This window comes from Triticum aestivum, chromosome 1D (assembly GCF_018294505.1).
Source record: "Triticum aestivum cultivar Chinese Spring chromosome 1D, IWGSC CS RefSeq v2.1, whole genome shotgun sequence".
In the NCBI taxonomy this organism is placed as follows: domain Eukaryota; kingdom Viridiplantae; phylum Streptophyta; class Magnoliopsida; order Poales; family Poaceae; genus Triticum; species Triticum aestivum.
The window spans coordinates 202331680-202344321 of record NC_057796.1 but is presented as its reverse complement, the minus strand read 5'-3'; the positions used below and the strand labels follow the sequence as shown (position 1 = coordinate 202344321).

Genomic DNA, 12642 nt, shown 5'->3' with positions numbered 1-12642 from the left:
AAACCCGGAGCAAACAGTTGCCTTGGCTCTGGCCTCTTCCCCTCCGGCGTTACATTTTCGGAGAGAGTTAACGAGAGCAGAACAAGCTCACTTAACAGAACTGCTTGATTGCATTGCGCCGGTTTCGCTGTCGTCGACCGAGGACACAGTCACCTAGGCCCTCACCCCGTCGGGCAAGTTTTCGCTGGCACGTTTTGCTTGGAGCGCCGTTCGTGCAGCGGCCAACACCTCCTGGGACCCCCGGTCCGCGTCCGACCTCGCTACCATAGTAGACTCGGTTCACGGTGGCAACAACCGGGTGCTCTGGAGTTGCATCCGCACCTTGACCTGGGCCGTCTGGCTCACTAGGAACAAACTCGTAATCGAGGGTATCTTCCCATCTCACCCTGCTAACATAATTTACAAATGCAATCTTCTTCTGCAGCAGTGGAGTCCGTTGGCGAGGCGCAAGGATGCTGAAAAACTGAAGCATGCCCAAGAACGTCTTCGCCAGATCTACGTTTTGGCTAGGGAGCCATCCGCCACTTCTGCGTCGTGAAGTGGCCCTTTTGTCTCGCGAGCGAGCCTGCGTGCTCTATGCTCAGCCTCCGGGCCTGTACTGCATTGCTGCGTGTGTCTGTTCGCCCGGCCTAAACTCTTGTGCCTACGCGTCGTCGTGGCCTGAGCCTCCGTGCTCGTGTTCGAGGTCCAAACTATGTCTGTTACGCTGCCTATGTTGTGGGCTTTTATTAATTTAAAGCCGGACGCTCCTAGCGTCTATGTTCTAAAAAAAAATTTACCTCAGCCAAGGGCGATGACGGCATCAAGCCAAGAATAGACAGTTTGTTCGTGACTTCGCCGTGCAAGGCAACCAGAGCTTGTACATTTAAAATCTTAGCAACTAGTCTCCCCAATGCATAGGTGCTGAGCTTGGGTAGCTAAGCTTTCCACGTGGAATTGTTTAATAATTAAACTCTCTCATGTATTGGTTGGTAGCCTTCTTACATAGGTCCGCGTGCTTAGCACCGTTTCTTCCTGTGGTCACCATAATGCCCTCTCTCCTCTTTAATTGCTTTGCCACATCATTTTTTTGTTTATGTGGCGCCCTTAACACCTGTACACCTTGAAGCACTGGGAAGGGGCTAATGTTCCTGCTGTTTCTCCTCGGGCTGTTTCTTTTTCTGCTGCTGCTGCTTCTCTGGCTCTTTCTTCTGCTGCTGCTCCAGTTTCTGCTGCAATTTCTGACAACACAAGTACACAACACACTGTCAGATGAGTTTTTTTTTACAGCGCTATCAGATGAGTTACTTTCCTTTCATTCCCAGTAGCACAGTTCAATGTTCATCGACTGCAAAACTCAAGCTGCAGCGTAAATACCTTCAGATCACTCAAGTTGTTGTTCATTGCTCTCACTGGCTTCATGAGCTCATCAAGGGCGCCTGTTGTGTGAAGATCGTTCGACATGTGTCTCAGGAAACTCTCGTGGTTGTCGTCAACCACCTTCCGATCGCCTGCTGGTACTGGGACGTCCAACTCATCATCACGGTACAAGGATATAACCTCTTCAGAGTCTTGTAGAGTCTGGGTAAATAAATTGTCCAAGGAATTACAACACGACAGTTCAGATCTATATATCTCAGATAAAAGGAGGGAGCATCTTGGCATTAAGTACCTGATAAATGTAGTACACACGGCCAGATGCAAACTCAAGGCCTGCATCAGAGTGGTTGACATCGGACCTGTAGTGTGTTCGCATCAGGAATAGCCTTAGAGCCATGGGATGGTACAGAGCGATAATCTACAGCGACAACAACAAAATGGTCAGCCTCAGCTACAAACAAATGATCTATATTATACTGACAGAAAAGGAGAGATTCAGCCCCCTTACATCTCTGATAGTGAAGAAGTTTTTGTCTGCTTTTGCCATCTTCTGGCCATTGTTGTTGACAAAGCCATTATGCATCCAGCATTTGACCTCGCTCTCAGGATAAGCTGCTCTGCTTTGCGCGAGCTCGTTCTCATGATGTGGAAAGATCAAGTCTTTTCCTCCGCCATGAATATCAAACGCATGGCCTAAATAATGCCCGCTCATTGCACTGCACTCAATATGCCATCCTGGTCTTCCACGGCCCCAAGGGCTTTCCCAGAATGGCTCACCCTCCTTAGCAGACTGAACAGAAAATGTGAAGAACAATTAAGCACTTGACTAAAGGCAACAATAACAAAAATTTACCACAAAGTAAAAAAAAGGTAAAATATTAAGCACCTTCCATAATGCAAAATCTGCAGGATTGCGCTTTCTTGTATCAACAGCAACTCGTGACCCTGGAAGATTATGGTCTAAGCTCCTTCCAGACAGACTAAGATATTCAGGGAAATTATCGACGGAGAAGTATACGCCGTCTCCTTCAATAGTATAGGCTTTCCCTTTTTCCTCTATCTGTCATTTGCATATACAAGTAGAAGATAGTTGTTAGTGTGAAGCCAAATGGTATGAATTATGAAACCAGTAAAAGTAAACAGCTTGGATTTTATGCCCTCATGCGCAATGGGGAAGTTAAACAAGCAACTGCTGATGGTTTGATTTCACGGAATGGGTGACAAGTACAGTTAAGCAAATTGATCAGTTATCCTTCTATATTGGTTTTTCTTTTCCCTTATTGTGGTTGAACAGTTTTTTTAGGAAATGTAGTTGAACAGTACCTTGGTTATCAAATCTATTATCTCTTTAGTGTGCTCCGTCACACGTGGCTCGCGAGTAGGAGGCAAGCACTGAAGTTCAACCATGTCACGCAGGAACTCATCGATGAACCGACTACTCAAACTAGTTGCCGTTTCACCAGCTTCATTTGCTCGTCTAATAATCTGCGCACAAAAAACAGCAGCTCAGAATTTGACTATCTCATATTGCACGCACCCAAGATATTGAAAATGGCTTTCAGTGAGATGCATTTCAGAAGATAATTTAGAGATAGAAGACATATTTTAATGGGTAATTTAATCCAGAAGTTAGTTCAAAACCCATTAAATCCTAAATTTCAAAAGAAAGAATCAGATGGAAGATAAACAGAAGATAGAATATGGACTCCATTATCACAAAACAGGGAATTAGGCAAATACAAAAATGAGTGCATAACAGTACAGGAATTCCTAGAGAATAAGCTAAGCACACTGTATATTATTTTCAGGTATAGCGTGCATCCATCCAACATGACCAAAATTTTCCATTACACAGTTCCTATTATTTTACTCGGTACCTTAAAAGTTTTTTCTCACAAATTTCTCAATAGTTTATTACCTTGTCGTCGATATCAGTGAAGTTGCGCACGTACTCAACCTCATACCCCAAGTACTTCAGGTACCTGAATGAGAATAAATTATGATGATAAGTGCAACAATATAATAAAACCATTCCCTCAAAGCATAGACCATATGAAGCGTTGTTACAAGCATATCATTAGAAGTTTAGAGCAACTATTGAAGATAACACCGCATCTTGTTCAAAAAGAAAGAAAACGAAGTGTATAAATTTAACCCTTAGAAATCTTGACAATTGGCAAAATTAACCAAAACAAAAGGCATGTACAAAAACAAGGACTAATCATATATTGTATAACTAAGTAGTTGATCCCACTGACACATTTATCTCATCATTGCAACTATGCATGGGAAAAGGCCCACCTCAACATGCAACCATGCATGCAAAAAGGCTCAACTGTTTATTTATATTATGCTACTTATATTCAACAAATGTTTCATAATTATATATTAATTGTATGTATTTTCAGTTTTAGTCTTATATTCTTAATCTAAATATTGATGTTTGTGTAACTAAATCTCATTGAGATATATGGTGAATAATTCTTACACCAATCTGCAGGGTGTCATCTATCTAGTATCAAATAACACACGATACACTGCATTGTTATTCTTGGGTTAAAAATGCAACACAAAAATAGGAGCCTGGTTAGCCGAAATCACTAGTTGAGGAGTACTTGTTGCAAAGATCACTCCAACTCCCCAGGTTGCAACCTGAGAGTTTTTCCTTTTTTTCGTAAATCCGTTTATTCAAAACGTTTTATCTCTCAAACCGTGCGTCCAAATCTCAAACCGCTTTCACCGTTGGATTCCTCGTGTCGAGATCTTCAAAACTAGATCCCATGTAGGTTTTTACAAAAAAATTAAAAAAACGGACGAAAAAACCAAACCGGGAGCACGGGTTTTTCCCTTTTGGAAAGAGGCACGCCCGTGCCTCTCACGAAATCACAACCATGCCTCTCGCAGAAGCAAAACCGTGACTCTCGCGAAAGGAAAAAAAAAAGAGAAAACACGTTTTTTTCATTTCCGAGGAGGCACGGCCGTGACTCTCGCGAAAGCACACCCGTGCCTCTCGTGGAAGCAAAACCGTGACTCTCGTAAAAGGAAAAAAATCAAAAAACATGTTTTTTTCATTTCCGAGAGGCACGGCCGTGACTCTCGCGAAAGCACAACCGTACCTCTCGCGGAAGCAAAACCGTGACTCTCGCGAAGGAAAAAAACAGAAAACACGTTTTTTCCGTTTTCGAGAGGCACGGCCGTGACTCTCTCGAAAGCACAACCGTGCCTCTTGCGGAAGGGGGAAAAAAGAACAGAAAACGTGTTTTTTTCGTTTCCGAAAGGCACGGCCGTGACTCTCGTGAAAGCACAACCGTGCCTCTCGCGGAAGCAAAACCGTGACTCTCGCGAAGGGAAAAAAAGAAAACACATTTTTTTCATGAAAAAAATTTGTTCGAAAAGCTAAGGAAGACCGGTGAAAAACCAAAACATCGGAAAACCCGAGAAAAAACCTACGCGTGCGGAAAAAAAAAATCCAAATGGAGCGTCCAAAGCGTGACACGTGGCGAATGACTGAGAGCACGCCAAGTAGTGCTGATCGTCGCGAGGTTCCTGAAGAAGCGCTCTGGTTAGCAGTATATATGATGAATTTGGAATTTATAAACAGGAAAAAAAAAAGAGGAAAAAACTAGACAGAAAGCCCGCTTGAAAAACCTGAAGGAAAGAGACGAAAAATAAAAATAGGAAAGCAACAAATGGAGAAAAAAGAAGGAAAACGGCCACATAGTGCTGCCCGCCCTGCTGTTTAGGAAAGCGGGTTTTGACCGTATCCCCCTCTGGCGAAATTTCAGGCAATCGACGGGTCTCCAGCCAAACAGTTAAAATGTAGGGGCACACGTACCTGTAGAGGACGTCAAAGGCGACGTAGGCGCGGGCGTGGCTGAAGTCGTAGGGCGTCACGCCGCAGACGTACATGCTCACTTTGCCCTCAATAAGCGGCCGGAACATCTCCGCCTTCTTCATCCTCGTGTCAAACAGCATAAGCGCCCTCTGCTGCTGCTCCGACCCCGCCATCTCTCTCAATCTCAACTCTTAAGGCCAGGAGCCAACTATCCCGTGCTTATGTTCTCCCACAGTCAAACGATTCCGGACACGGAAACGGAAACTTGGTCGCCACTCAAACCTAAACCGACTCGCTCCAACGACCGGACAAATACTTCATTATTTATTTTACAATGAAACGTGCAGAACAAGGGACGATTAGAGTCGTAACATAGACGAGAGAACAAACAAGTGAAGTGAAAAAAACATCTTCAAAACGCGCAACTCTTCATCAATTGGCCTTCAGCAGGCGTCATTAATCAGTTTCCGATCAAGTGTTTCAGCTCTCGCGACTACTCTTTATTATTCGTCCCAACGCTGGTTCCGTTCGGAACATCGTCCGCACGATCAAAACTGTCAACCCATCGACAATAAAATTACATCAAAAATGGGACTACACCCAAAAAAATCCCCTAACCAATATGTTCCAGTTTGCTTCACATAGCGTGCGTATTCATGGCTTAGTAGTCCATTCCACCCATGCCACCCATTGCAGGTGCCTCTTTCTCCTCTTTAGGAACCTCTACGATGATGGCCTCCGTTGTGGTCATCAGAGACGACACACTGCAAGATAACAAGGCAAAACGTTAGTGCTGGTGCTCATCAAATATTCTTCTTACTAAGATACGATCAACTATCATGAGCACAAGGTTTTAGCCAGTAAGTACCTAGCAGCATCCACCAAGGCAGTTCTGATCACCTTCAGTGGGTCAATGATACCAACCTTCACCATGTCCACATATTCACCTAGAAACAGAGATAATTCCGGCATCAGTAACATGACTCCGCTTGTTTAAAATAGGACAAGACCAAGCAAATGCTCAAGGACATCATACCTTTAGCTGCGTCATATCCAAGATCAGTGTTCTCTTGCTCCAAAAGCTTGCCAACAACAACTGCCCCTTCTACGCCTGCATTACATGCGATGGTGTACACTGGTGTCTGCGAGGTATTTCAGAAATCAGCACACAGGCAAAAGAAATCAGGACAAAACAGATAACTATTTTCTCCCCAACCTTCAAAGCATTCTGAATGATCTGCACGCCGATCTTCTGGTCAAAGTTTGCAGTCTGCAATTTATCCAGAGCCTTTGATGCATATAGAAGGGCAACACCACCTCCTGCACAATCATTAAATATGAACCATATTCTCAGGACGGTGATGCTAAGACACAAACTGGATGTGGGTAATGAACACCAAAAGCAGGATATCAATTTTTGCTAGTAGTAACAATGAAGACCAAAAACTATTCAAAATAAGCCATATTCAGAATGTACATGGTGCAGTACCTGGCACGATACCCTCTTCAACAGCAGCTTTAGTGGCATTAAGTGCGTCTGTAACTCTGTCCTTCTTCTCACTAACTTCAGCTTCACTTGCTCCTCCAATCTGTAGGACAGGTCACAGTACATAGGTCAAAACAATAGAAAACTGAAATACTATATTAATAGTCCATCAGCAATTCAATAGCATCTTCAAGCAAAATAAGTGTCTGCTGATTTAGTACTAAATTAGTACAACTTATGTACTAAATCAGCTACACTTATTTTGCGACAGAGGAGCATAAAACTTAATGAAGCAATATCGCTGCATTTTTATCTCAACTAAGCAGCTCTTAAATATCGCTGCATTTTCAGTCAGTATAGTGCTGTGAAATGCTAGTCTGAGATTCTGAGATAACATTAATACCTTTAGCATATTTATCAAAATAGGTAATGCTAACTGCAAAATAGGAAAATAGTTCTCTCTTCAATTTGCACAAGGAGCATAAACCTCACCTTTAGAACCGCAACACCTCCAGAAAGCTTTGCCAACCTCTCTTGCAGCTTTTCCTTGTCATAATCAGAAGTACTTTGCTCAATTACAGATCTAATCTGTAACACAATATTCATGTAAGTTGCCATGATATATAAATAAGATACAATTCAATTAACAAGTCATGGCACATTAAATTGATATTGCATGAACCTGATCTGCTCTCTCCTCAATGTTCTTCTTGTCTCCAGCTCCATCAAGAATAACAGTGTCATCCTTAGAAACAGTCACCTGAAATGGAAGCTCATTAATGAAAAAATAATTTGATAAATATTGTAAGCTTACTATCAGAGGACTAAGGGCCAGTTCTTTTGAGCGGCTTAAAAATTAAGCTGCCTCTTCCCAGATTAAAAAGTAAGCCACACTCTAAGTTTGTTGAGACTTCTAAATTAGTTATACCATAACTAGTTCAGAAGCCCCAATGAACAAGAGAGGTGGCTTATGGGAAAAGCTGGGGCGGGTGGCTCATTTTTTAAGCTGCCAAAAGAACTGGCCCTAAAACCTTGGGGCAAGAATTATGTTGTAATATCTTAAGAGCTTTGCAAGGACAGAACATAACATTTTGGTTAACAACCTCCAAAGGTATTAAAACATGCTCATACTTCTAGTGATCATACCTTTTTGCATGTACCTAACATCTCCGGGTCAAAGTTCTCAAGGTTCATCCCAAGCTCTTCAGTTATGACCTGAATAATGAAATGTGCTGATTTCAGAAACGCAGATGACTCACACAAAAACATGGAAATATTCAGTAACTTCCAAACTTACTTCTCCGCCAGTAAGGATAGCAAGGTCCTGTAAATTTGCTTTCCTGTTCTCCCCAAAACCAGGAGCTTTAACGGCACAGACCTGAATCCAACATCGATTAAGGACAACCGGCCATACAGAAGTCAGATGAAAAGGAGATTGAATTTACTGACCTTAATGCCTGCACGGAGCTTGTTGATAATCAGAGTGCCCAATGCCTCGCTTTCTAGATCTTCAGCAACAATCAGTAGAGACCTTTGCTTCTGTTGAGGGCAACACATTAGTCACTATAGCAGCGAAGACCACTATGACAACAATATTGGCCAAGGTTTCAAGATTAGAACAAAAAAGCACCTTCAGAGCCATCTCTAACACTTTAACTACTGCATGCATGTTCGAAATCTTCTTGTCATGGATCAAGATCAAGGGGTCTTCCAATTCCTGTGGGATAAAAACAGGAATAAAAACATTTACAACTGCAACAACTACTATGAAAAATAACAACCAAATTTTGAGACTAACAAGCAGCTAGCAGCAACATAAGTTAAATAGTACTTACGCATTTCTGGGTCTTTTGGTTGGTAATAAAGTAAGGAGAGATGTAACCCCTGTCGAGCTTCATGCCTTCCACAACTTCAAGCTCGTTATAAAGGGTGTTACCATCCTGCACATGAACGATTAAGCCAGGATATTACAAGCAAATAAGAATCAGAGCATTGACAGAGAAGCATCCAGAAAGTCCAATGGCCATAGCACTCATGAACTTTCACTTTCCGAAACGGTACAAAAGTATGTATTACAAACAGATCTATGCACAATACAGATTGGGACTGAGACTTCCGCACAGACAAAATACCCGGTGAATGTGTTACTTTTTCTTCTGATCACTTTGTTAAGATGACACAAACTCAAACTAAAATCACAAAATGCTAGAAAGAAAGTATACTTTAAATTAGCTCTATATTTCCTGCTAAGTAAACGCATTGAGGATTTTGAGGACACATCCACTTCACTGTTTCATTTAGCTGCTTCTTACAAATACAGGAATTTATAATAGGCTCTACTTCTAGACTGAAGATTCTGTTGAGTGCAACTCCTAGAAGTAAAACAGACTTCTAGATGTAGAATTATGTCTAACATTATCTTCTGCGCTCAGCTTCAATATAGATCAAGATGAACGGTATCTATAGAAGTTATCCAGTACAGATTTGCACTCAAATAATTATTAGGGGAGGTTGTTAGCACTTGTATGCCATGGACCAAGAAACTGACAAGCTGTTATGCTAATGGATGGAAAAGAAAATGAAAGAAAAATCATAGGCCAGGCTACACATTATTGGTGAACATAGTTCTGGTAGTCTGAACTCAGAAAATCTTACCGCAATGGTGATTACACCTTCTTTTCCAACCTTCTCCATAGCCTTAGCAATCAGCTCACCAATTTCCCTTTCGCCATTTGCTGATATTGTACCCACCTTTGTAAGATAGGAGAAACAAAATTAGTAACAAATTAGATACTAAGAAGAAACTAAGAACTTTGTAGTTAATCAGTTCGGGTGTTACCTGTGCTATTTCCTTTGAAGTGCTGATCATTCTAGCCATGCCCTTTAGGTTTGTCACAACATCATCAACCGCCATTGAGATTCCACGCCTTAGATCCATTGCGTTCATTCCAGCGGCTACAGACTTGCAACCCTCAGTAAATATTGCTTTTGTCAAAACAGTGGCACATGTAGTACCTGAAAATTTGGAACATAACAAGCACAACATGGTTAGAACAACTATGGTTTAACAATCTAACAGAAGACAAATGATGTAGGCGATAGGAAGAACCTATAAACAGCACAATTTAACAGAATATTTACAATTGTTGAGAATGTGATGGAACAAAAGCATTGACATATCAAAATTGTTCAGTGTTACTGATCAAACAGCAATTGCACTTCAGAGTAAAGACATTTATTAATGCTCCTAAAAAGAAGTAACGGTACAGAAAAAAAAAAAGATGATGATATATCCAACAGACAAGCATGGAAGGAATATTTCACAAAACAGATTCAATATTGGTTGCACGTAAGAATCCAGCAGGACATAAATATGACATACCATCTCCAGCAGAATCATTTGTTGCATTAGCAACCTGTTTTACAAGGCTTGCACCAACGTTCTTGACTCTATCTTTAAATTCAATGCTCTTCGCAACAGTCACACCATCCTTTGTGACTTTTGGGGCACCAAAGCTCTGCTCAATGATCACAGTGCGACCCTGTAGAATTCAACAAGTAAAGAATCTGAGCTATGAATATAAAGAGAAAAAAAAGATGATCAAACAGTTGTTTCCCCTTTATGTGTATATAAGCTTATTCGCAAAAAAAAAAAGGTATAGAAGCTTAGGACATAGTTATACCTTAGGACCCATGGTCACTTTCACCGCATCTGCCAACTCCTCGACACCCCTCAACATCGAGGCACGGGCCTCGACACCAAACCTGATGTCTTTGGCGGCATAGTTCCTGCTCCAGGCAAGCCTGCTTCCAACCTACACAGAAGAAACGCCCAATTGAGATATACTACATCCTGCTAAGCACGCCTAGGCTCTAGGCGATAGCAAAACGCAAAGCGCTGAATTACACTTATTGTCAGCATAACTGCGCTTATGCGCTTTGCTCAGAAAAGCAGGCGGTAGCAAAACACACAATTAACACCTAATGCTTTTTTAACTTTGATCTTGCTATATGCCACTAACGCTTTTTTAACTTTGATCTTGCTATCATGCCACTATGAACAGACTAAAGTTCTCAATTGGAGCAGGATTGTACTGTGAACAAACCCACATTAGACCAACTAGAGGCCTTGCGGCTAAACCGACTACACAAACTAAATCACCAGCAAACGGCGAGCATGAAAGTCCACAACACCAGGAGGAAGCAATAGATCTTTCACTGCCAAACAACAGAATACGACAGATCATTAATCAAGAAGACATTGTTATTCAACCAAATCCGCTGGATCCTAAGCAATTCAAGCTTGCCTAGATTCAACTGAACCCCGCACCGAACACTACCGGGTCTCGCTCTCGCACGCGCTACCAAACCCACTAAAGAACGCCACCGAATCTCCACTTAAAACAGCACCCTCCGACGCTACTCGACCTAGAACTACCAAGCTAGTACACCGGGCGACCGCAAACACCAATTCGAGCAGGGCGAATCCTCTCACCTGGCGAGCGCTGCTCCCGGCTTGCCTGCACGAACAACCACGTACACGGGTTAGCAACCGCACAGCAGAAGATCACAAGAGATTCAAATCGCGGCGCTGGGAGGCGCGGACGGGAACACTCACCGAGCCTTGGAGGCGAGGCTGGCGGCCGCGCGGTACATGGCGAATGCAGCGAGATGGCGCCGGAGTCGAGGTGCGTAGAGGCTAGGGGGGCGAGGCGCCGAGGTGAGATGATGTGCGAGCTTCGGCTGTTTCTTGGGGAGGAGGAAAGGGAATGCCAAGGGTGAGGAGGCGGATTTTAGAGGGAGGAGAAGGGAGAGGAAGAGAGGAGACGAGGAGGATCCAGAACCATCCACTAGGGTTTTAGGGTTTTACTGGTGGGCTTGCGGCGGAGATCGCGGGACGAAAATGGGCTAGTATTGATTTGCCTCTCGCACACGAGCGCCGCTGCTCTACAGGCCCAGCAGCTTGAAACAGGTTTAATCCAAAAACTTATTTTTTAGAAACATCTGTAATTTTTAAGGATGGCAATGGGTATAGTATGGTGCGGATATAATAATTCCATACCCACGTGTCTCATGGGATTGAAATTATATCCATATGCTACCCATCGGATAAATATTCATGCCTATGCTTATACACTACGGATATTCATGCCTGATGGGTACCCATTAAGCAGATAAACACAACATCGAAGGTTGGTTTACGTAATTTCTATTATCATGTGTGGTGGAGGTGCTAGCCAGCGAGAGGTTTCTATGGTTCAGGAATTTGTAACATATGTGAACCATCGGTAAGAAAATCGAGTAGGGTCCAGGCATACTCACGGGCGCAGAATTGTACCCATGTCCTATCCACGACTAATCAGATAAGGTTCGATCACTACACATGGGCACGAAAATGTGCCCATACCCTACCCGTACAGGTCGGTACCCACTGGTATCCATGCTCATTGGTAAAATTCCCATCCTTAGTAATTTTATTCATACTCATAATAATTACAAAAAAACTGTACTCGCGAGTTTATCTATTTTTTTAAAAAAAAGTTAAAATGAATAATCAAACAAATGCAAACACAATAAATGCATGTCGGACCTCTATATAATTAAGATGCAGACAACTAGCATCAAAGCAAACACAAAGGAAATTGCGGAAGAAGAGCAAGGTCATACATAAGCATAACATGGCTAGTCGAAGATAAGGGGAAGCATACTGATGAGTTTAATTACCGTTGGATAGCTCATTTTTAAAGTTGTAGTTAACTTTTTAATGAAATTGTCATGTTTAATGCATTTTATAATAACGCATGAATCGCGCTAGGTGTGCATTGTGGCTGAATAGCTTTTTACGTTTACATGTTATTGTAATTATGTGTAGAACCCCACGTATAGTCTATGGGATGGCATGGGGGAGACGAATTGTGGGTAGGTGGTCTGATAGGAAGAAATGAAAGGAAAACCAAAAAAG

General features: G+C 42.4%; 2 protein-coding genes across 3 annotated transcripts; both read right to left on the bottom strand.

Annotated features, from left to right (window-relative positions):
- Positions 1–833: 833 nt before the first annotated feature.
- LOC123180972 (cysteine--tRNA ligase CPS1, chloroplastic/mitochondrial) lies at positions 834–5471 on the bottom strand. 2 transcript variants are annotated; one of them, XM_044593173.1, is made up of 9 exons: positions 5195–5471; positions 4810–4905; positions 3278–3341; positions 2683–2844; positions 2246–2419; positions 1868–2149; positions 1652–1777; positions 1357–1560; positions 834–1220 (listed from the first exon to the last, which is right to left on the bottom strand). In XM_044593173.1, the coding sequence occupies exons 1-9, from the start codon at positions 5365–5367 to the stop codon at positions 1122–1124; spliced, it is 1380 nt and encodes a 459-aa protein (XP_044449108.1). In that variant the 5' UTR covers positions 5368–5471; the 3' UTR covers positions 834–1121. The 2 variants fall into 2 exon arrangements, with proteins under 2 accessions (XP_044449108.1, XP_044449109.1); XM_044593174.1 differs by lacking the exon at positions 4810–4905.
- A 121-nt stretch (positions 5472–5592) lies between these two features.
- On the bottom strand, positions 5593–11551 carry LOC123180971 (chaperonin CPN60-1, mitochondrial). Its single transcript, XM_044593172.1, has 18 exons — positions 11299–11551; positions 11176–11200; positions 10364–10495; positions 10063–10222; positions 9520–9695; positions 9336–9431; positions 8516–8620; positions 8311–8397; positions 8130–8219; positions 7978–8058; positions 7827–7895; positions 7363–7440; positions 7173–7268; positions 6684–6783; positions 6411–6514; positions 6231–6336; positions 6063–6141; positions 5593–5958 (listed from the first exon to the last, which is right to left on the bottom strand). Exons 1-18 carry the CDS (start codon positions 11334–11336, stop codon positions 5856–5858), a joined length of 1725 nt encoding a protein of 574 aa, XP_044449107.1. The 5' UTR covers positions 11337–11551; the 3' UTR covers positions 5593–5855.
- Positions 11552–12642: the final 1091 nt, after the last annotated feature.

Bases quoted from the DNA above. Each gene is read 5' to 3' on its own strand.
- LOC123180972 (XM_044593173.1), bottom strand. From the start codon at position 5,367: ATGGCGGGGTCGGAGCAGCAGCAGAGGGCGCTTATGCTGTTTGACACG. The intron at 4,906-5,194 runs GTACGTGTGCCC...GCGCTTCTTCAG, and splicing joins GCCTTTGACGTCCTCTACAG to GAACCTCGCGACGATCAGCA. The intron at 3,342-4,809 runs GTAGGTTTTTTC...ATTCTCATTCAG, and splicing joins GATTTTTTTTTTCCGCACGC to GTACCTGAAGTACTTGGGGT.
- LOC123180971 (XM_044593172.1), bottom strand. From the start codon at position 11,336: ATGTACCGCGCGGCCGCCAGCCTCGCCTCCAAGGCTCG. The intron at 9,696-10,062 runs GTATGTCATATT...CCAAATTTTCAG, and splicing joins AAATGATTCTGCTGGAGATG to GTACTACATGTGCCACTGTT. The intron at 8,220-8,310 runs GTGCTTTTTTGT...TGCCCTCAACAG, and splicing joins TGTTAGAGATGGCTCTGAAG to AAGCAAAGGTCTCTACTGAT.